The 21,803-nt window shown below is 45.4% G+C and overlaps 1 protein-coding gene across 6 annotated transcripts; it reads left to right on the top strand.

Annotated features, from left to right (window-relative positions):
- Positions 1 to 671: 671 nt before the first annotated feature.
- On the top strand, positions 672 to 21,477 carry CACNB3 (calcium voltage-gated channel auxiliary subunit beta 3). Of its 6 annotated transcripts, none has more exons than XM_052001530.1 (14): positions 747 to 762; positions 2,802 to 2,854; positions 15,754 to 15,876; positions 16,005 to 16,127; positions 16,429 to 16,544; positions 16,666 to 16,724; positions 16,986 to 17,005; positions 17,590 to 17,670; positions 17,938 to 17,996; positions 18,174 to 18,283; positions 18,715 to 18,866; positions 19,152 to 19,247; positions 19,459 to 19,608; positions 20,060 to 21,477. In XM_052001530.1, the coding sequence occupies exons 2-14, from the start codon at positions 2,849 to 2,851 to the stop codon at positions 20,372 to 20,374; spliced, it is 1,410 nt and encodes a 469-aa protein (XP_051857490.1). In that variant the 5' UTR covers positions 747 to 762; positions 2,802 to 2,848; the 3' UTR covers positions 20,375 to 21,477. The 6 variants fall into 6 exon arrangements, with proteins under 6 accessions (XP_051857487.1, XP_051857490.1, XP_051857488.1 ...); XM_052001528.1 differs by lacking the exons at positions 747 to 762; positions 2,802 to 2,854 and adding exons at positions 3,811 to 3,987; positions 4,242 to 4,263; XM_052001527.1 differs by lacking the exon at positions 2,802 to 2,854 and having other exon boundaries at positions 672 to 762.
- Positions 21,478 to 21,803: the final 326 nt, after the last annotated feature.

Below are 21,803 nucleotides of genomic sequence, written 5' to 3'. Positions count from 1 at the left end.
CTAGTAAGAGTCTAAAGTAGGTCTTCCCCACTCCATGTGCTTCACACTGTCTGGGGACTTTGAATTCAACCCCCTCTCCGCTAGTGCTGAGTTTCAGAGTATCTGGAAATACCAAGGAGCCCCCAAGAACTAGGGTGACCTAAGTAAATGTTTACAGTAGAGGGCAGCTGACAAACTGAGCTTTCCAATCCCCCTGAGAGGACCCTGTGAACCCTATAAAAGCCACACCCAGTCTTTTTTCCTGGTTCCTTGGTATATATAGTATGTTATGGTTCTTTTTCTGGCCCTTTTCTTTACTCCAAATTTTAAAAATCTCCCCATGGGTAGAATAGATATCACATCCTCTCAGTTGCAATCACAAAATAGAAAGAGGCCAAAGAATATTAGGCAAGGTCTAGTAGGCAAGTGAATGAGGATTATTTGAGAGAAAAATCCAGTTATCTTGTCTGTCTCAATACCAGATTTCTCCATCCTCTAATACTAAGTGTGCCCCCCAAACTTCTTAAAAATTACTGGGCAGTCTAGAAGCCACAAAACCAGTAGATTGGATCTTTTAAGTCCCAGCCCCAAAGAGAAATTGGTGGGGGATGGGAGAGCTCACCAGATGCTGGGTCCTTAAGCAAGAACTTCTCCAGACATATTTATAGCAAGTGCTGTGTCAGTGGATGGATCCTGAAACTGCCTGGAAGCATTGAATAACATCATGGGCCCAGAGGAAGAGCCCAAATGAAGCAGGATAAATTGACAACAGGAAGGATTAAGGTTAGATTTTTGGAAGAACTTACCCAGTTTGATATTCTGTAGTTGGCCATGGAGAATGATTGTGGAAATTCCCTCCTTAGACCTCTCAGAACAGAAGGAAAAAAAGCTTTGTTTTAGCTTGGACTAAGTGACAAGCTATTCTTTCACAGAGATAGAGGGACGGACAATGTGAACTCTGTGCTCTGCCCTAAGCTGCCCTTTTGGTACTGATTGCAAATTCTCCAAGGACTTGATTTGAGGCAGACCAAAGGAAGTGGAGGGAAGGGTGAGTTGATGCTTCCAGACACTCAGGAGTCTAGCTGCTGAGAAGATGGGGGGAGGAGGAGATTTTGTGGAGTGGAGGGAAAACTTATTGGTTCCAGTAAGAATAGGGATGGATTGATGGTCCTATCTAACGTCCCTGTCCCCAGTCTCTAGTGTACCCCCAACAAGAGTATCCACCCCCAAGATCTGTGAGGTTAATGAAGAGACCAGGGTGAAAGGATGTCTGGAGGAAAAGAAGATTCCAGATGGGCAGAAAGGGATTTGGATCTAGGACTGGGATGGGGCTTGGGAAGGTAGTAGTGGTGATGAGGGAACTACTAATCTTACTAGCAATTCTACATAGATCTTTAGGAGAGGGAAAGTTCAAGGCCTTGTATGTACATTAGGTAAGAGCCTGAATTTTCTATCTATGCACCTTTTGTACAAAAAAAGGATAACTTTAATCAGACATCTGGGATAGGTAGAGGGGAAGGACAACAATGGAGGGAATAGCTACTCACCCCAACTTTGCCCCCCCTTTCAGGCTCAGAAAGAAACAATGTTTCTATTTAAAAGCAAGGGGATGGGGAAAAGTGGAAATGCCTTTTCTCTAGACTGTAGACTCTGGTAGAGAGATAGAAGTCAGAGAAAAGGGGGGAAAATATTCTAACCAGGCCACCCCCCCACCAAAGCTCTTCCCTGGATAACTCAAGATGCCCCTAAGGCCCAAAGGAGCCACTCCATTAGCTGTGGTCAGCAGGTGGTACTGGGAGGGGGAGGTAACTCTTTCTTCCAGTTCACATTGCCAAATGGCTGGCACTATCTCTGCCTCATTTCAAACATATACAAAGTAAAAAACCCTGAGGAAACACACACACACACACACACACACACACACACACACACACACAACCTCTTTATTTCTCCTGAATAGCTGAAGCTGAATAATAAGAGGGGGGGGTAGAGAGGGACACATTCAGTGCCTTTAATTGGTCAGGGTTGAGATGTGAGATGAAATTAAAAACAATATCGCCACAACATTCTGCTCTTTCAGATCTCAGAGTATTCAGATATCTTAGTTTGGAGGTGGGGAGTGGGTTGAGAGTAGGAGGCCAGCATGGAGGTCAGGGAAGGTGATAGAGTGAGGAATGTAATACCCCCAGTGACATTCTTCTCCCAAACCAGCTCCCATTGGAATGAAAGAGAGGGTTGTAGTGTTGGAGTTGGGTGGATGGGTGGGTGGAGGAAACGTTGACTTCTAGGGCAGGTGATCCTGAGTTCAGTGGTACTGTGAGGAAAGTTCTCAGCTTCCCAAATTGGGAAAACAATCTAGGAGAGTAATGAGATTAGCATGGAAAAGGGTGAGGAATATGCTGATTTGGGGAATGGGAAAAATCTTGGTTTCAGGGTGAAATTAAGGTTTTAGTTCATATTGTTTGCTTATTCTATACTTGGAGGGAAGTAGAATTCCCTCTGTAGGGTCTCCCAGGGGAGGAGGAACAGACTCATAAAGTGAAGGAAGATGGAGAAAAAGAAGAGGTTCTGCAAAAGAAGTTCTTTGTGGGGAAGGGGCAATAAAGACAAGTAGACTTAGGTTTTAGAAGCAATACTACAACTCTACCCTGCCTTCATCCTTTCCCCTCCCCCCCCTCCAGGACTTGGGCTTGTCCTGTTTGACGTGCCAACCGAGAGGGGGTGGGGGGGGGTGCTGACCCAGGGAACAGTCCCCGTTGCTCTGGCCACTCCTGTCTTCTAGCCTGGCAGCAGTGTCCAGGGATTTGGTCTGTCTCTGCTAGGAACGTAGAGGGCGGGCGTGCTCCGAGGGGGCAGCGGTGCCAGCGGGATGGAGGTAAGTCCAAGTGGTCTGGGAGTCTGGGGACAGGGTGGGGAGGAGGAAAGAAGAGGACAACTAAAGGGTCTGGGCTGGGAGGGAGGAGCTACACAGGGGGTCATGGCAGGAAGTGACAGGACCAGAGTAAGGAGGAGGGATTGGCATCCTCAGAAGGGGGACCAGGAAGGGCTAGATATTGGGGTCTTGTCTCCTATGCCTAATGTTCTCCTCTGGAGCCCAAGGTTGCGCCTCCTGCTGGCCTAGGTGCGCGTCAGCATCCGGAGTTCCCCACCCTCTCTGGGTGCCCCTTGGAGCTCCCCGGCCCAGTGTACCTCGGACCTCAGGTCTGGAGCAGGAGAGGGTAGGCTAAGCTCAGTACCCAGTGCAGCTGGTTTGGAAGGAAGAACTGGACAACGATATTGAAATCCTGGGAAATGGGGAGAAAGGCGCCCTACGAGTATCCAAGTGACAGCACACATGTGATCACCCTTGTAAGAGTTTGGGGGTCGGGGATGAGAATGATGCCATGAAGGTGCAGGAAATTGGGGAACCAGAACGGGATTTCTCTTGATTTAAGCATTAAGACAATGACCTAAGAATTGTTCACAAGCGATATGCAAATTGAGTAGTTTATTTTCAGTCCTCAGCTCTGCCATTATTTGTAACTATGCTGCAGCTCTGATGTTTTTTGGAAGCAAAGCGTTGAGTTAGTTTGCAGAAGTACTAGAAGCAGATGACTAGAAATGAATCTCACTGCTGGGTCAGGGATTGCAGGTGCTTTCAGATGCTTCTTTTACTCTTAATTCTCTCACTCTGGATCCTTTCCCCTTGGTTTTCCCCTCAGGCTAAGTTACAGCCCATGTAATATAATAGGAAATGCCAGGGCAAGTAGTTTCAGGAACTATGAGATCAGGAATTAAAGGGGCAGTTCCTTTGAACATTATTGTTAAATACAAAGAGAATGACATCTTCCCCTCCTCCGGCCCCTCCCCTCCTTGTTGTTGGGAGTACCTGCATCCCAGTATGGCCCGAGGGAGGAAGGAAAGAAGGGCAAAAAATAGAGAACCTGAAAGGAAAAGGGAAGACTTGAGTGGAAGGTGGGACTAACCGAGACACAGAGCCAAAAGACAAAATGAAGAAAATATGAAAATGTGAGACATAGAGACACACAGAGGGAGACAGAAGAGAGAGGAAGGCGGGAGAGGGAAAAGGAGAGGGAGAGGAGGAGAAGTAAAGGGAGGAGAAGGGGAGGAAACCGAAAGGGGAGGAGGCTGGTGCTGGGTGAAGCCAGGCTAGCAAGCGGGAGCTTGTGTGCCTGGCGGCCGCCTGCCGTATCTCGCTTCGGCCTCTGAGCTGCTGGCCCGGGGGCGCCGCTAACCCTGTCTATGTCTTTTTCTGACTCCAGTGCAACGTTTCTGCTGAACGAGGTAATCACAGCCCTATGACAACGGGCTCGGTGCACAGTCTGGGAGGGGGGATATCGGGACCAACTGCGCTGCGCGGGGTGAAGGTGTTCAGTTGGGAAAGGTAGCGGCAAAGGGGAGCCAGAGAGAGAGGCACTAAAATGAGAGAGATGGAAGAAGCCGTCTCTGCCGTGGGCAGAAGAAAGAGCCAAAACAGGGGAACTCCTGGGTTGGGGAGGGCAGGCTGTAGAGGGAGAAGAGGCAAAAGTCAGAATTGCCTAAGAAAGGGGGAGACTACAGCCAGCTGGGCCCCTCCCCCGCTGTCTTGGAGGATAACCTAGGAGTTATTGGGGGCTCGGTCCGGATCCTGGAGGCAGCTGAGAAAGACGGCTTTCAGACACGCCGGCAGCTTCCTTGATTTCCTAATCAGCGCTCTGGAGTATAAACTACTCTGCTCTTCAGTGCACTTAGGGAAGATAAGTGGTAATTTGAGGACTGCTGTGCTACAACTCACCTGCATAGTCCTCCCCCAATCCTGGCCACCCTTATCTGTGCTTTGCCCTTCTCTGGTGCCTCAACACCTGTCACCAGCTGTGATTTCTAATGGTTGTTACTCCTTTATCACCGAAGAAAAATCAATGATTTTGTTCACATTCAGCTTATTCCTCTTTTTTTTTTTTTTTTTAAGGGGGGGGGGTCCTTGGTTTACTTATGTTTTCAACTTTCTCCTCTAAATCTCAGTTTGTGCTGTTCCTTGGAGAATAATAGGTGTTGCTGGCAAAGTGAGTTCTTAGAGGCATAGCCTGCTGTAGAATAAGGAGATTTTAGGTTGGTATGAAGCAGGGTTGTGGTTGTGGCGGGAAATTGAATAGAATGAGGAGTAGCTCTTAGTAAAGATGTTGGCAAATCAGGGCAGATTTTTGGATGAGGCAATTAGGTGCCTTATACAAGTTTTGCAAATTAAGTATCCTTTTTCCATATTTGAAAATTCTGCCTCTCCCACTCTCTCAATCTCTGTGTGACTCTGTCTCTCTCCCCCCACTACCTGCCTGCTGTGTTAATATACCAGATTTTGAGCTTTTGATATATTAGATGCAAATTGAAATCATAAAAATGTACTTCCAAGAAGCTTAATGTTTTAGAAGAAGTATTAGTTTTGGAGTGAGATAGCTTTGGTTTAAATCCAAGGTCTGGTAATTGTCACTTTTATGACTTAAGTCATTTTACCTCTTGAACCTCAATTTTCTTCCCTGTAAAATGAAAAGGTTAGACTAGATGATTTTTAAGGTTCTTTCCAACTCTAAATCCTATAATTCTAAAAAATTACCGCATTCAATGTATTTAATTGTCTTGGAATGGACTTGAAAGAGTATATATAGGGCACAGTTGTGAGTGAGGTGAGGATCGGTGTAGGTATGAAATACATGGACTTATTTCCTAATAAATGGTTAGGATGATTACCCATGTGTTGAGAGAATTTTCTGCCACCAGTACTTGGGATTGGGATGGGGTATCTTTTAAGAACAAGTGGGACCTAGGCTGCTGTGATGACATTACAAGTCTAGTAAACCAACTCCCCTTGACAATACTCAGGCTATTGCCAGCCTTCTCTCCCCAGGCTCACAGATCTTGGCTATACCCTGATGTTTTGTTACCTCTGAATGTGCTACTTATTCCTGGGAGAAAAGAAGAGTAACAAAAGGACCAGAGAAGGGGCTCAAGGGAGGGAGGCAGGGACAGATCTTGTTCTGTTAATCTGATAAACTCAGAGAACCTGGTGAAATTTCTCTTTGAATAATTTATAAATGAATAAAACATGGGAATATAAAAAGTATAAAGTCTCAACTTTCAAGGAGTTCACATTCTAATATGTTGGAGACAACACAATGGAAGGTTTCTTTTGCAAGTCAGATGGTCCTTAGGGTCTTATAGCAAAGCAAATATTAATGCTTCTTTCATGTCATTTCTACTGCTATAATCCTGGCAATTTCTGATGTTGAACTATTTTTCTGTGACAAGGTGACAAGAACTTTCCTTTCTAAGCCTTTAGTAGCTGAGGCTGTAACACCTACAGGAGCTGTTGCTAGGCTGCAACTCCACAGGGATTGCTTCCCAGGATGATGGCTATGGGCACTGGGCTGAAAGCAGTGCTATTATCAAGACTCTCATGTTCAGCATCCTGGGCTGTCTCCTTCAGGGTCAGAGGGGAGATGGTGGTCAGGGTGGTGGTGGTAGTCTTAACTTGCTTGGTACATGCTACTACCTCTTTCTTGCTACTTTTCACTATTCTGTGTGTGGCAGTTAGTTGATAGGTTGTTGGGAATGACTGACCCTTTCTCTATAGAAGTTGTTTTCTCTAATGATGGTCATTAGAATTTGCCTGAAAACAGGACTGCTGGTTCAGGAGTGACTCTGTTGCTTTCAGAGTGGCAGTTGGTCAGCAATTTTGCTAGTGGTGATGAGGAAGACGGATCATTTCTCCACAATAATTTTGCACTAGGCTGCTGGACTTGCTAGGCTGCAAGGAGGAGGTGTTGTTATAATTAAGTCATTTTTTAGTTTTGTGTCCAACTCTCCTTGAGTCCATTTGAGGTTTTCTTGGCACAGATACTGAAGTGGTCCAGCTCATCTTACTGATGAGAATCTGAGACAAATAGGGTTGTGTTGCCTAGGGTCACCCAGCTAGTTAGTGTCTGAGGTTGGATTTGAACTCAGGAAAATGTCTTCCTGAATCCAAGCCCAGCATTCTTTCCTAGCTGTCCTGGGAGAGCACTGCAATTCTCAAGGCTCTTGTGCCCAGGATTCTGTGCTGATTCTAAGCTGGAAGGTCAAGGTGATGGTGGTCATGACGGTTTGAGTTACTAGGCATATATGCCCTTCTTCTTCCTCAAGATGCCCTGTTGCTTCCATTCTCAATTCTTCTATATTCTACTGAAAAAATATTAGAAAAGGTCTCAAGAACCTTTATAGAGCAGATAAACTGAAGTATGGAAAGAGGAGTCAATATGGGCTGGGGGGGATGAGGGGGAGGGGGAAGATGGACAGTAAGATAGATTACTGATCCTGGAGTTAGAAGGACCTCAATTCAAATCTGGCATCAGATACTAGTGATGTGATCTTGAGCAAGTCATCTAACCCAGATTGCCTCCAAACACAAAAAAAGTCAATAGCAAAGTTGAAGTTAAAAATCTAGACATCCTGAATGACAAATTCTAAAGCTCAGAATGTTAGACTTGGATACCTTAGAATCTAGTCCATCTAATAATCTACATTTTGCTGACGTGGAAAGTATGATCCAGAGAGGAGATTAACTGACTTGTCCAAAGTCACATTACTAGGTAGAGACAAAAGCAAAATTAGAAACCAGGTTTTTAAATTATCATTTTTCCACCTGTTTTATCATGCCATGATGTCTTCCTTTCAGCCTCTTAGAGACCTTTTGTTTCTCAGACTAGGTATCCATCCCCCTTAGTTCTGAGATTCTGTCCCTTCTTTGAAAAAGCATAATACTGAGACATCTATTGGTGCCTTCTGTGCTCCTCACTTCAATTCCTTCCTCCTACTGAAAGAGGAAGGGATATAGCAATAGACTTTTTATAAAAAAATGTTTTAAACTGAATTGGAGTGACAGGCTTCTTGGTGCACTCTCCTTGGGAGAAATGGAAGATGTGAAAATGAACTATTACACTCTCATTCAAGGAGTGGGATGTCAGAATGCCTGGGTTTCTCTCAGATCTTTCTTCCTTTCTAGATTAATTTACACCCCCACTTAGGATTTCTCAAGAGAACCATTTTGAATTTTTCTTTAGCAAATCCAAATGATTTTTCTTTCTTATACTGCCCAGAGAATAGGAAGAGGAAAGAACCAAAATGACAAAGGATTTGGAGGAAGTCCTAAATACTTTGAGGAATGTTTTCAGAGATGTGCTACTCACTTCAATCTCCGCTAGGAAGAAAGGAATTTGACATCTGCATCAGTGACTAGGTGGAGATAGGAATGCTTACCCCTGATATCCACAGGGCATGTTTACATTCATCCCCATGGCCCCACCCTGAACTATTCTCTGCTTTCTTTCACAGTTTAACAATCCAACTCAATATTATTTACTAATCACCTACCTTGTACAAGCTGTGTTTCTAGGTGTTAGCAATGTAAAGATAGATGAAACTATGCTCTCAAGAAGCTTAATGATTTTTAAAACTGTCAAAATAGGGGAATAGGTAGATAACTAGCTATACATACACACATACACACACATTCACAGAAGGATCATTGTCATGCAGGGAGAAGGTGAAGTACAAAGTACAAAGTAGAGATGAAAAAGTACAAAGAAGAGATCCTGGTAAAGTGTTGTGAGAAATTTAACAAAAAAAAGGAAATCACTTTCAGTTGGGGCAGATGTAGGAAGTGAAGTCTTCTTGAAGGAAGAGGTACCTGAGTTGGGACTTGAAGGAAAAGTGACTTCAACAAATGATTTCAGGAATCTTCACATGAGCAGCCACCCTGGCAATTCCTCAGCTCTGTCCGAGGTACTTAGGATGCTTTGGGTATAATCGGAGGGAATTACCCTTTCTCAACGTACTTAGGGGAGGGAAGAGGCAGATTTTTCTCACCAGAAAAATGACTCTATGACATTTACTGCATCTCCTCTGAAGGGCAGTGCCCAACTCACTCTAATCCTTAAACTGGATTTGGAAGTGTGGCCCTTGGCATCAGCTCCTCATCCTTCAAACACTTGCTGATCTTTGGGAGGGGTGGGAAAAGGGCAAAACTGCCTGTAGGCCTTGACCCGTAGTCCTCAAAACAGAATTAAAGCCTCCTCCCTGTCCTTTACTTTCTCTTTCATTTCTTCTGTCTTTTACCCTTTATTCCTCATTCACTCCCCTCATCCCAATACACCTCTTCTTTACTCTCAGGTCTCTACTTTCTAGCTTTTCTTTTTTCTTTTTTTCTCTCTGCCTCCCTGCTTTGCTCTCTTTATGATTCTCTTCTTTGCTCAGCTGCCTCCTTTTCTCTTTAAGTCTCTCCTTCCCTCCCCCTTTGCCCTTTGTTTCCCTGAAGAGTATTTCCTGGGTTTCTGTGTGTCTGTCTCCCAATCTTTCCTCGCCCCGCCCCACTCTCCCAAGCCCTCCTCCCCTTCCTTCACCTTCCCACTCCCCCACCTTTTCTTTAGCTGGATAGATGCTTAGGGATCCACCCTAACCCTCTTCGCCCCCTCCATCCCCCTCCGCCTTCTTCCCCTCACCCTGGTCTCCCCCTCCACCACTATCACCACACACCCCGCCCAAGCCTCCCTACCAGGAGCGGGGAGGGGGGGGGCGGGGGGACGCTGGTGGGCGGGCGCTATTGTTGTAGGGGCTGGAGCTGGATTCCTCAGCAGCGCTCTGGGTGGAACCAGCCTGGTGTGTGGAGAGGGCTGGGAAGAAGGAGAGAAAGGGGGTGGTCGGGGAGAGAGAGCTGAGATTTGAGCTCTTAGCAGCTAGTCTTCTCCTTGCTCCCTTGTGGCCTGCCCGTCTCCCCGGGCCCTGGTGACATCTCACAGGCCCCAGTGCTGCCCTCGCTCCCTGCCCCGGGTTGTCCCCTCCCTTCCCGTCCACCCTCACCCCCGCGGCCCTGATTGCTCCCCAGTCCGGACTCCCCCATGTATGACGACTCCTACGTGCCCGGGTTTGAGGACTCGGAGGCGGTGAGTGCCCATGGCGACGGAGGTGGGGAAGTTGGGGACATCTTCACCCTTTCCCCCTCCACCTCCTATTCTGAGATATAAAACATCTCTACTGAGGGAGAGGGGAAGGGACTGTCAGAAAGGAAGGAGGATCATCTTCTGCTGACTGTTTCTCGGATTGTTTCCCCTCCCCCTAAAGGCCTTCGAACTAGGGTTGGGGGTGGGGGGGATTGAGAGGGGAGAAGAAATCTTAGGGAAGATGAGGATAGGAACAGAGTTAAGCTCTTGGAGATCCTGGGAGGGGGGAAAGCTTGGAGTTGGCTGCAGACCCTGAAAAGGTATTAATAAGAGGGATGTCCCTAAAGTGGCATTAGGAATAGGGTTAACACAGGGGTTGTAAAAGGGGTGTGGAAGGTGGAACTTTCTAGAAACAGCAGGCTACCAGAGGAGAGTTAAGGGGGTTTTGAACTGCTTGAACAAATCAGAAATAAATGGTTTTGGATCAGGATGCCTGATTTTTTGGAAAGATTTTGGAAAGATAGAACAACTAAGTGAAAATGAAATACCTTGGAGAATGAGGAGAGGGGGGTGGGGTGGGCATTGGAGGACTGGGTCCCTTCTAGTCAAAACATGGTCAGGAGCCTCCTTTGAGAGGGATCTCCCAGAGGGGCTCCAAACTGTAGAAACCTTCTCTTCTAGACCCCCAAGGTCTTTGTTTCTTTCTTACCTTCAAAACTTCCTCATCTTCTTACACACCTCCTGGTCAAACTCCTGCTCTCCAACTGAGACATGAGCACTGCACACATAATGGGGCTAATTGAGCCAGAGCTTGAATTGCCCACCAGACTCCTGGTGTTGCCTACACATGGCCACTTTGGTGCCAAATGACTCCTTTGCTTTCTCAGCGGAAAAATATCTGGGTGATGGGGCTGAGGGAGCCAGAAGATGGAAGGCCTGAGGGTGGAGGAAGCTTTTTGCTCAGGGAAACAGGCGACCTATAAATATTTAATTTTCATTTTTGCTTTTATCTCCTGACTCTTTGGAGACAAACCTCATTAGGCAAAGATTCTGGTGATTTGAGGGAGGTTGGAGAGGAAGAGTGGAATTATGCTGGGAAGGACAAAGGTTAGTTAACAGCTTTTTGGCCCCTTAAGTGCTTGCTCCTTCTCTCTCTCCTGATTTTAGGGAGAAATGTCCCTAAAGCTGTCCATATGATTCTAGGTGGTGGTGATAGATATTTAGGCTATTAGTCAAAGAGTTTTTTGAAGGGGCAAGGTCCCTGGCCCAGCCTGATCCTAGGTTAGACGTAGCTTGAGGGATCCAGAATGTATATCCTGGTAAGGGAAGTAAGAGTAGAATAGGTACCCGCAATGCTCCCAGTTGGGGGTTCCCTTAGCTCTAGGCTGCACCACAGGGGGCTGATTATCTGGCATTCTGATTCATTGTCCAAGGCCTTATGGGTCTCATCTGTACTGTTTGTTAAGGGGGCAGCTGGCACTACCCAGGGTGTCAGCTTATGCCTGAGAAGAGATGTCTGAGGCCGGGGGGACCTGGCAGGTTTTGCTTTATTTTGTTTTTTTTTATCCCTGGTGAATGAGCAGAGGATTTCTTTGAAAAGCTTATAAGCAAGTGACAGAAAAATGTCACTCAGAAAAGAGGAATAAAGATAAGGAGAAAGAGTACTTGGTGGGAATGTTAAGGAGAGAAACCATTATCTTGGCCATTCTGGCCCTGTGCCCATTTTCTACCCTACTCTGGTTCCTAGATCTACCACTTCCTCCCCTAATGCCCTTCACCTACTTCAATCCTCCCTCTCTCTCCAGGATCCCCACTGAAGCAGTAGGAGGCTCCAAATAAATCCGTGGGCTCATCTTCTTTCCTTTTCTTGTGCCAGGCAAGAGTGGTGTTGCAGCCTACACCCCCCCCCCAACACACACACACACCAGGCAAGGGGGGCACAATCAGAGCATCATGCTGACTCCTGGCAGCTCCACAACACTGTCTCTGGCTGCCTTGTGTAAGGGAAAAGAAAGAACTTGGGTCTCCAGGGTATGGCTTGGCAGGACAGGCTTGTTTTCTTCGAGATAGTGGCAGGGTGCTAGGTCTGTGTGCTGAGTAGAACATAAGATTTAGAACTAGATGAGACCCTAGAAAACATCTCCTCTTACATTCTCATTTTACAGATAAAGGAATGAGGTGAAGAAAGAAAATTATTTACCCAACGTCAAATACTTAGTAAGCAACAGAATCAGGCTTTAAACTCATGTCTGAGTATAAATCCAGTATCATGTTACCTCTGGCATGTGATAGAGGAGAAAGTACTAGCTTTGGAATTTGAAAACCTCGACTCAAATATCACCTCTGATACTACCTAAAGTGACCTTGGACAAGTGATTTAAGCACTCTCAGTTTGAGTTTTCACATCTGTAAATGAGGGAGTTGGATTGTAAGTCTTCTGGGGTCTCTTCTAGTTCTAAATCGATGATTCATATCTATGATTCTGTCTATTCGGAGACATTGACTTATAACACTAAGTCAACATAATTAATTTAATTCTCCATCTCCTACCTTCAAGTGGGGGAACTTGAAGAAAGGGGAACAATTTAATCTTGATGCCCCAAACAAGTAGATAAGTTGAGGCTAGAAGTTGGATAAATTGTTGGCATATATTTTGAGGGGAAGTTTTCATGTAGGAGATTACATATAAGGATAAAATTACAAATTCAGATCTTCTAACCCTCCTCCAAATCCTAATATTTATATTAAACTCCTTACCTACTATGCACTGTCTTGGACAGTAAGAGTGGTATTAATATGTATTAGGTACTTGGGGAGTCCACAGTATCAATACTTTTACATCATCTCTGCTTACATTTTCATGAAAGCGAGAGAAATCACATCAGACTTCAGGGTGACTGAAAGAAAGTGATGAAGCTGACTCTGAAGTTAGTTAATAATAGATGAGCATTTGTGGGTCAGAGACCCAAATGATTCTTCCTGATTCTGCCCAGGAGACAGAAGGGAGACCTTTGATAACGATGCTTGAGGCTTTGGCCAATGATGGAGAAGAGTCTCCAAATATCATCTGAATGTCATAAGACTGAAGAATATCCCCATAGCCCAACTCTGTAAAGAATCCGGCCTACCTTCAAACCTCAGAACACATCTAACTGCCATGAGTATAATAAATGTTTATTGCATGAATGAATAAATGGGGATTCCAGTCTATTATTTTGCCCCCAGGGAAGATGGAATACAGTGAATAGATTGCTCTGTGTAAAATCAAAGACTTTCCCATTGTCTTTTTTACTGTGGCTCCAGGTCAGTTTTTGTTTTGTTTTTTTTTTAATTTAGATTGTGAGATCTGGAGACTGGACCTGATGTGGAGTAGAGAGCTATGATGGGAAGGCAGATTTGTGTCCCAAGTTCAGTTTCTTCTTATCTCTATCCCCAGTTAAAAAGCTCTGGCTTCCTCTGTCAAAACTGTTCTTATATTTGAGTCCTTAGGGTATGTCTGTATCCTTAGGAATATCTAGGAAGTTGACCTGATTCCTCTCCCTCTACTTTGTCAACACATTGTCTTTCCATCCTTTGGACAGAATCAGACTCAAGATTTCCCCTTTTCTAGATATAATGAAGCTATTCAATTCAGTGAGATGGAGATATGATATAAGGCAAAGAGCACTGACTTTAGAGTCAGAGGTCTGAATTAAAAAAAATAGCTTTGCTACTTGCTATCCATGTAACCATAGACTATTCATTTCTCCGACCCTCATTTTTTTCATGTCTTATAGGAGTTATTAAGATTCCTTGCAATTCTAGGTCCTATGATCATCTGTCCAACTTTAAACTCTGTGAACAAAACTGTTCAAAAGTTTTTTGTTTTTTTTTTTATCCCGAAGGGCTCACTTCGTAAAATAAATTCTTTTCCACTTAATCCAGAGTCCAGCAATCAGCCTACCTCTATTTCGTGTTTCTTTATTATCCCTAAGAGGAAATTTTGTACATTCAACAGTCTGCTGTTTTTTATTCTTGCATTCAGGGACCCTTGCTTTCAAAGGAAGGAAACACTGCCTTTAAAACTTCATGGAATCCATGTGATTCAATTGCATCTTCCCCAAATCAAGTCCTTCTTGCCTGAGTTGCTTGGCACCAGCATAGGTTTCTCTAGAGCCTGGCATCCTCTGGGGATGGGAAAGGGATGGATCAAAGAGTGTCAGATAGGTGGGTGGGGCCTTTCTTTACAGGTGCTTGAGAGTCCATGCCAAAGGAAACAGCTTTGTGTTGCTATCTTAGTCTGGAGCTGCATCCAGCTCTGATGCCCTCACAAGTGGGGAAGAAGACACCAGGTTGTAACTACCAGAAGTTGGTATTTATTTCCATTTTCAGCCTGAGAGGAGGCAGGAACTGAAGAGTGTAGGATCTCAATTCCTAGAGAGAAGATGTGTATAAGTAGACAAGAGTGGGTCAATGCCACATTTTTTTTTTAATTTTAATTTTTTATTTAATGATTACTTTATATTGACAACATTATTCCTTGCACTCCTTTCTTTTCCGATTTTTTTTCCCCCTCCCTCCCTCCACCCCCTCCCCTAGATGGCAAGCAGTCCTTTATATGTTGGATATGTTGCAGTATATCCTAGATACAATATATGTTTGCAGAACCGAACAGTTCTCTTGTTGCATAGGGAGAATTGGATTCAGAAGGTATAGATAACCCGGGAAGAAAAACTAAAATGCAGATAGTTCACATTTGTTTCCCAGTGTTCGTTCTTTGGGTGTAGCTGCTTATGTCCGTCATTTATCAATTGAAACTTAGTTAGGTCTCTTTGTCAAAGAAATCCACTTCCATCAAAATATGTCCTCATACAATATCGTTGTCGAAGTGTATAATGATCTCCTGGTTCTGCTCATTTCACTTAGCATCAGTTCATGTAAGTCTCGCCAGTCCTCTCTGTATTCATCCTGCTGGTCATTTCTTACAGAGCAATAATATTCCATAACATTCATATACCACAATTTACCCAGCCATTCTCCAATTGATGGGCATCCATTCATTTTCCAGTTTCTAGCCACTACAAATAGGGCTGCTACAAACATTTTGGCACATACAGGTCCCTTTCCCTTCTTTACTATTTCTTTGGGATATAAGCCCAATAGAAACACTGCTGGATCAAAGGGTATGCACAGTTTGATAATTTTTTGGGCATAATTCCAGATTGCTCTCCAGAATGGTTGGATTCGTTCACAACTCCACCAACAATGCATTACCTGTCCCAGTTTTCCCGCATCCCCTCCAACATTCATCTCAATGCCACATTTATGTAATATTTTTTTTTTGGCTATACTTAAACAGTTCCCTATGACCATCATGGACCTTGAAAGGACATTTTTCAATCAGATCCTTTAGGAGGGAGACAGGATTCCTGGATATTATCATTGTATCTGGAGCTTCTTCTGTGGGCCATGGGAGACAGGATGAAGAGGAGAGGAGAGGGAGGAAAAGGAAGTATAAGAGATATTATATGAAGATAGTACTAATAAGTTAGCTTAGTCATTCAAGTCCAAGTGTAATGGGGGATGGACAGGGTGGATTCTGGCAAACACAGACTTTAGTGGCTTTTTGATGAACTTCTATAATATCTCCATGGAGATCACATGTGTTTAGTGTGTGAACAACAGAATTCTGGCAGTTCTTATCCCTCCTCCTTCCATGGAAGAGTTGAGAGGGAGAGTGTTAGTGTTACAACAATTTCAGCCAACCCCATGACTTTTATGGTCTCCATACCACCTTTGTAAAGGTTGAACCCTCCACAACCCTGGAACCACTGCATCTTTCTCTACCCAGGGTTCAGCAGATTCCTATACTAGCCGACCGTCTCTGGACTCAGACCTTTCCCTAGAGGAGGACAGGGAGAGTGCTCGTCGAGAGGTGGAGAGCCAGGCACAGCAGCAGCTGGAAAGAGCCAAGGTATGTAGTGTGTCCTGTCATTCCTGATTCTTTGGTCTTCTCCATCCCTCTTTCACTATTAGAGTGCTAAGACTTAGGGGGAAAGGATAACTTTTCACATTCATGTTTTTTGCTAATCCTTTTCCTAGCACAAACCAGTGGCATTTGCTGTGAGAACCAATGTCAGTTACTGTGGGGTGTTGGATGAGGAGTGCCCTGTCCAGGGCTCAGGGGTCAACTTTGAAGCCAGAGATTTCCTGCATATCAAAGAGGTAAACTGTTCTATTCCCAGTCTCGAATCTCCTTGATTTCCTAGGTCTACCACTAAGACTGAAGTCCCTACAAACTCCCTAATTACCATCTGAACATTGGGATCCTAATCTCTAATCCCCAAGACTAGGTCTCCAACCTCACCAACTCTCACTATTCTCCATGCCTACTCACCTTAATTTTTCTCCCCTACTTTCTTTCTTTCCAAACTTAAGATCCAAAATTATGAAGAAATGAGAAAGGAATTACTCCTTCTCCTATACCTTTTCCTAATTCTGAAATGCCTTACCTGTCTGTTTCTAGAAATACAACAATGATTGGTGGATTGGGAGACTAGTGAAGGAAGGTGGGGATATTGCCTTCATCCCCAGCCCTCAGCGCCTGGAAACCATACGCCTCAAGCAAGAACAAAAGGCTAGGTATGGGACAGGTAGTAACATGGGGAGGGTTAAGTATACTGAAAGGCAGGAGCCACTCACTTTTTCCATTTCTCGTCTTTCTCTTCAACCTCCCCTCTCCCCCATCCTGGTCTAACTTCAGGAGATCTGGGAACCTTCCTGGTGACATTGGCAACCGTCGTTCTCCTCCCCCATCTCTAGGTAATTTCCTCTCTTCCCATCTTAGGTGGATAAAGAGTCCAATATGGGGAGGGATCGATCTCATTATGGCTGATTGGGAAAAGTTGGGGGAGGGAAAGCTATAGTACTGGGGGAACCTGGCATCTCTCCCACAAGGTGAGGCTACCCTGTTGTCTAATGTGGGTATGGGTGTGGGTGTGGGTAATACAGGGGCCACCATGTCTCTCCCAGGGCTCCCTCCCCCCTCACCAACCTCAGTCTCTTATTTCCTTTTCCAAAAAGCCAAACAGAAGCAAAAACAGGTGAGTTCAAGGTTGGGGTTGTGGGCTTGGGAGGCTCAGAATTTACGGGCAATTGTTAGAATTCCACCCCCCACTAAGTTCCCCATACCCTTCTTCTCCAAGCCAGAACAGAGGAAGTGAATGTTGAGTCAGCTGCCCAAATCAGGAGAGATTTTTCAAAGGGGGAGGGGGTAATCTAAGAACTCCCAGGAGGAGGGGAAGATAGTGAGGATATATATAGCTGAGAACTTGCTTAAGAAGGAAACCCTTTCTCACTTTTCACATGGTAGGGCAAGTTCTCCCTGCCTTGGCCTGTCTCTCTCCCCTTAACTTTTCTGTCTTACACACTTTCTACAACTTCAGGACCTCTAATTTTAGGGAATGAAACAGAGCAAGGAAGGAAACTGATGACAAGAGGTCTGGAAGGATCAAGGCATCCTGATTTTCTGCTTACCTTCCAATACCTCCCTGCTACTACCCTCAATCCTATTTATCCTACTCATGTCCAATGAATAGCTATACAATGCATTAGCATTAGAAAGGAAAAGTGTCCTTTAATGAATGATGGACCCCCATGTGGTTCTGGTGTTCTCTGCCCTCTTCAGGCAGAACATGTGCCCCCATATGATGTGGTACCCTCCATGCGACCTGTGGTGCTTGTGGGGCCTTCTTTGAAAGGCTATGAGGTAAGTAGGGAAGTGATCTTTCAGTCCAAATCCTCATCTAACCCTAACTCTACATGCCCCTTGGAGATATCCACTGACTAGGGCATGGCTCTCATTGTTGCCTTTAACATTTTCTGAGAGCTTGCAAAGAGATCTAATCCCTTATCCAAAGGAAACATGGATATATGTAGAGATGCAATTGGGTTATGGAGGATAGAGCATGCTATCCCTTTCCACAGGGTTTTTATATGCAATCAAACTAAGGCTTTCCATACTCTCACCCATCAGGTCACAGACATGATGCAGAAGGCACTCTTTGATTTTCTAAAGCATCGATTCGATGGCAGGTGAGTTCCCTGAAGTTGCATTGGGTGGGTCAGACACTTCCTAATCTACTGTTTCCACAGTACAGTCATTTTTGAGGGGGTAATTGGGTAGCTAGGGTTAGGGGAATATTAGGAGTCAAACTCTTTTGGCTTTAGAGTCCAGTCGTGATCCTTTACTCCATTTCCCCTGCTCTCCAGGATCTCTATCACTCGAGTTACAGCCGATCTCTCTCTGGCAAAGAGATCGGTGCTCAACAACCCAGGCAAGAGAACTATAATTGAACGCTCTACAGCTCGATCCAGCATTGGTGAGAACCCTTCCCAGTTCACACAAAGCTCTTTCTAGTCCCCAGTTGCTTTATTTCCTCTACTTTCTCCATTTGCTCCCAAACTCATCACATCCCATTGCTTCTTCACCCATGCTACAGTGCCACCCCATTACCTATTCCCACAAGGTACCTTAATTCTCGGTCCTTCAGAAAGCTGAAACTGAATGATGTCTTTGAGAACCACTTCGACAACAAACATTTAACCCTTACTGTGTATGTGGAACTGGGCTTGGTACTAGGATTCACATCTGAAATTAGATAGGCTTCGCCCTCAAAGAATTTATGATCATCCACTAGAACGTTTATGGTCACAAGGCAATGGGGGGAAGGTAGACTCTTGGAAACCTCCCAAAGCCTTGGAGATTCCCCCTTTGGGGGTGGGGGGAACCTGCTGACCGCTCCCCCCACAGCTGAGGTGCAGAGTGAGATCGAGCGGATCTTCGAGTTGGCCAAGTCTCTGCAGCTGGTAGTGCTGGATGCCGACACCATCAACCACCCTGCCCAGCTGACTAAGACCTCTCTGGCCCCCATCATCGTATATGTCAAAGTGTCCTCACCCAAGGTCAGCAGGGAGGTGCAAGGGGATGGGGATGGTGCCAACCTGGGTCCCCCAAACTACTAGGGATGCTCCTGCTTAGCTTGGTCTCACTGCCTAAGTCTGAATTATGTTTGTGTTCCAGCTGGGCTTATTTTCCCTTATACTTTTCATAGTTATCATACCCAGCTCCACTCATGTCCCTGAAGACAGCACACCCAGAACCTCCCCCATTCCCTTGAACAACATCATCCCCAATTTTACTTGTGATCCCTCCCACGAGAAGGGAGCCCATGCTTATTTGTCCCCTAGGTACTTCATCGTCTGATCCGATCCCGGGGAAAGTCCCAGATGAAACATGTGAATGTTCAGATGATGGCGTATGACAAGCTGGTGCAATGCCCACCAGTGAGTGCATTAACTCTTGCCCCGACTTTACTTTTTAGGGTCTGGTTGGGGTGACTTGTGGGAAGTGTGGAAGCAGCAGCTTGGATCTACATAGGTAACCTTAGGCAAGATGCTTACCTTCTACGGGCCTTATCTGTAAAAAGATGGAGGTGGATCAGATGGCCTGAGATCCCTTCCTTCCTCACCTCCCACCCCCTTCCCCATCCCTAAGGAATCTTTTGATGTGATCCTGGATGAGAACCAATTGGAAGATGCCTGTGAGCACCTGGCTGAGTACTTGGAAGTGTATTGGAGAGCTACTCACTATCCAGCTCCAGGGCCTGGCCTACTGGGCCCACCCAGTGCTATCCCCGACCTTCAGGTAACCAGACTTCCCTCAGTCCAAGTACCTTAGTTACTGTTCCTTTCCTAAACTATTGCCAAGGCAGATGTATTTAAATCTTTGCAGAGTAAGAGATGGTAAGCTGGTTTAGCAGATAATTTCTAATAGTGGGAAGAACTGAAACAAGACAAGATGAAGGATTTTCTGATAGGGAAGGCAAATTACAGTAGAGATGGGGACACATTTTCTAGGTTAGGAAAAAACAGCAATCATCTCCTTTCAGACCTGGGTGCAGTGGCGTGGAAATGGTAGGGAAAAGTGATTAAACTCCAGTTCCTTATTTTAGGAAGCCATCTCCTTCTCTAAGTGTGGTCAGGAAGCAGCTTATTCTAGCTCCTTCCTCTCTCCTCCCCACCCCACCTCAAGCTTAGGATGTGGTTGAGGAAAGGGTGAGAAGCCAGTGTTGATTTTGCCTTGATGGTTTTCCTAGAACCAGCAGCTGCTGGGGGAGCAAGGAGGAGAGTGCTCACCCCCAGAGCGGGACAGCCTGATGCCTTCAGATGAGGCCAGTGAGAGCTCACACCAAGCTTGGACTGAATCTTCTCAGCGCAGTTCTCACCACCTGGAGGATGAATACACTGAAGTCTATCGAGATCTGTATCAGCCGCATCGCCAGCACACCTCTGGGCTACCCAGTGCCAATGGACAGGACCCTCAAGACCGGCTTCTGGCCCGGAGCTCAGAGCATAATTACAATGAAAGGAACTGGCAACGCAATCGGCCATGGCCTAAGGATAGCTATTGAACTTCTTCCTGCCCTGCTCTGGTCTGTCCAAGGGAGCAGAGGGGGAAACGTATGGAATAGCAGGGCAAGAGCTTATTGGCAGGTTGAAGTTAAGCTAGCCTTAGGCTGACATTAGGCTTAGCCCCCTAAGTCCCCTTGCCTAGCCCTGGGCCCCAATATTCCAAGAGCTATAGGTGGTCCTTTTACTTTGTGTTAAGAACCTCCATGCTCTCCACTTTCTAAGTACTAGTTATATACAGTTCTATAACCCTGGCACTCTCTCCTGCACAAGAAGCTGTCTTCTCTGGGCAGTACCCTCAAGTCCAAGATTCCTGTAGAAATGGCTCCATTTCTTCCAGACTCAGGAAAGAGATGTTCCCCCCTAAAGGTGACTGGGAGGTGAGGAGGAGAGCCATGGCAAGGGGCAGTGTCAAGGTCCTGAAGAGAGTAAGGGTCCCTCCTATTGCTCCATCAGCCAAGGGAACCAAACTTTGAGGTCTTACAAGATTTCTTTCAGTTCTGAAATCACACATAAGAAAGTTGACAATCATCCCATATCCACACCTAGATTTTGCTTCTATTCATTCATTCAGTGGTCAAGATGTGTGTGCAGGGGAGATAGGGAGGCTGAGAAAGAGGACAAAATTGCCAAACTCTGTTGAGGAGAAAGGGACTTGAAAATCTTAGGGCAAAGTATTAAGGAGACAGCCGGGCCCTCATATTTTCTAGAATTATTCTGACCCGAGTGTTTACCCTTTATAACTGGGATTTAATATGAGCAAGAAAGCAGAGTCAAAAAGAAGTTGGTAGGAGTAGGTGCATGGAGAAGGCCAAATACCTCAGGGAGCACCTACATCTGCTCGTGTATTTAATTTCTTCCTTATCCTGTTACTACCAATGAGGGTCACAGACCCCAAACTTTTCTTCTTGCTCATATACACAACTATTTAAATTAGGCTGGGGGAAAGAAAAGGAACAGAGGTAAGGAATCTCTTCTAGCTTCTGGACACCCTACCTGCATCCTCTCGTGTGGTTGTGTAGCTGAGCCCATGCCCCCACATGGCCATGACCTTCACCCTGTTGTCATCACCAATAAATGCCATGTACTGCCCCACCACACCCCATCTCACCCTTCCCAAGTCAATGTCTTTTATATTGAGTATGAATGTCATACTGGCTGGATTACATCTGAAGTGCAATGAAGAAATTAACTAGTTTTCCTTGAAGAATCCATTCAGTGAAAAAGGGAAAGAGGAAGGAGGCTTATATTGCCCACTCACCCCAACATCCAAGAGCTTAGAAGTGTTCAGTAGAACATAAGGGAATGAGAAGAAAGGAGATTGGGGTTGGTCTAGGTCTCCTAATTCCTTTTCCACAGGGACAAAGGATCTCCAGGCCCTAGATAGTCCCCTTCCACCTTAAAACTTAAGGTCCTTAATGGACCACATTA

This window comes from Antechinus flavipes, chromosome 5 (assembly GCF_016432865.1).
Source record: "Antechinus flavipes isolate AdamAnt ecotype Samford, QLD, Australia chromosome 5, AdamAnt_v2, whole genome shotgun sequence".
Lineage (NCBI taxonomy): Eukaryota > Metazoa > Chordata > Mammalia > Dasyuromorphia > Dasyuridae > Antechinus > Antechinus flavipes.
This window is presented reverse-complemented; position numbering and strand designations above follow the sequence as displayed.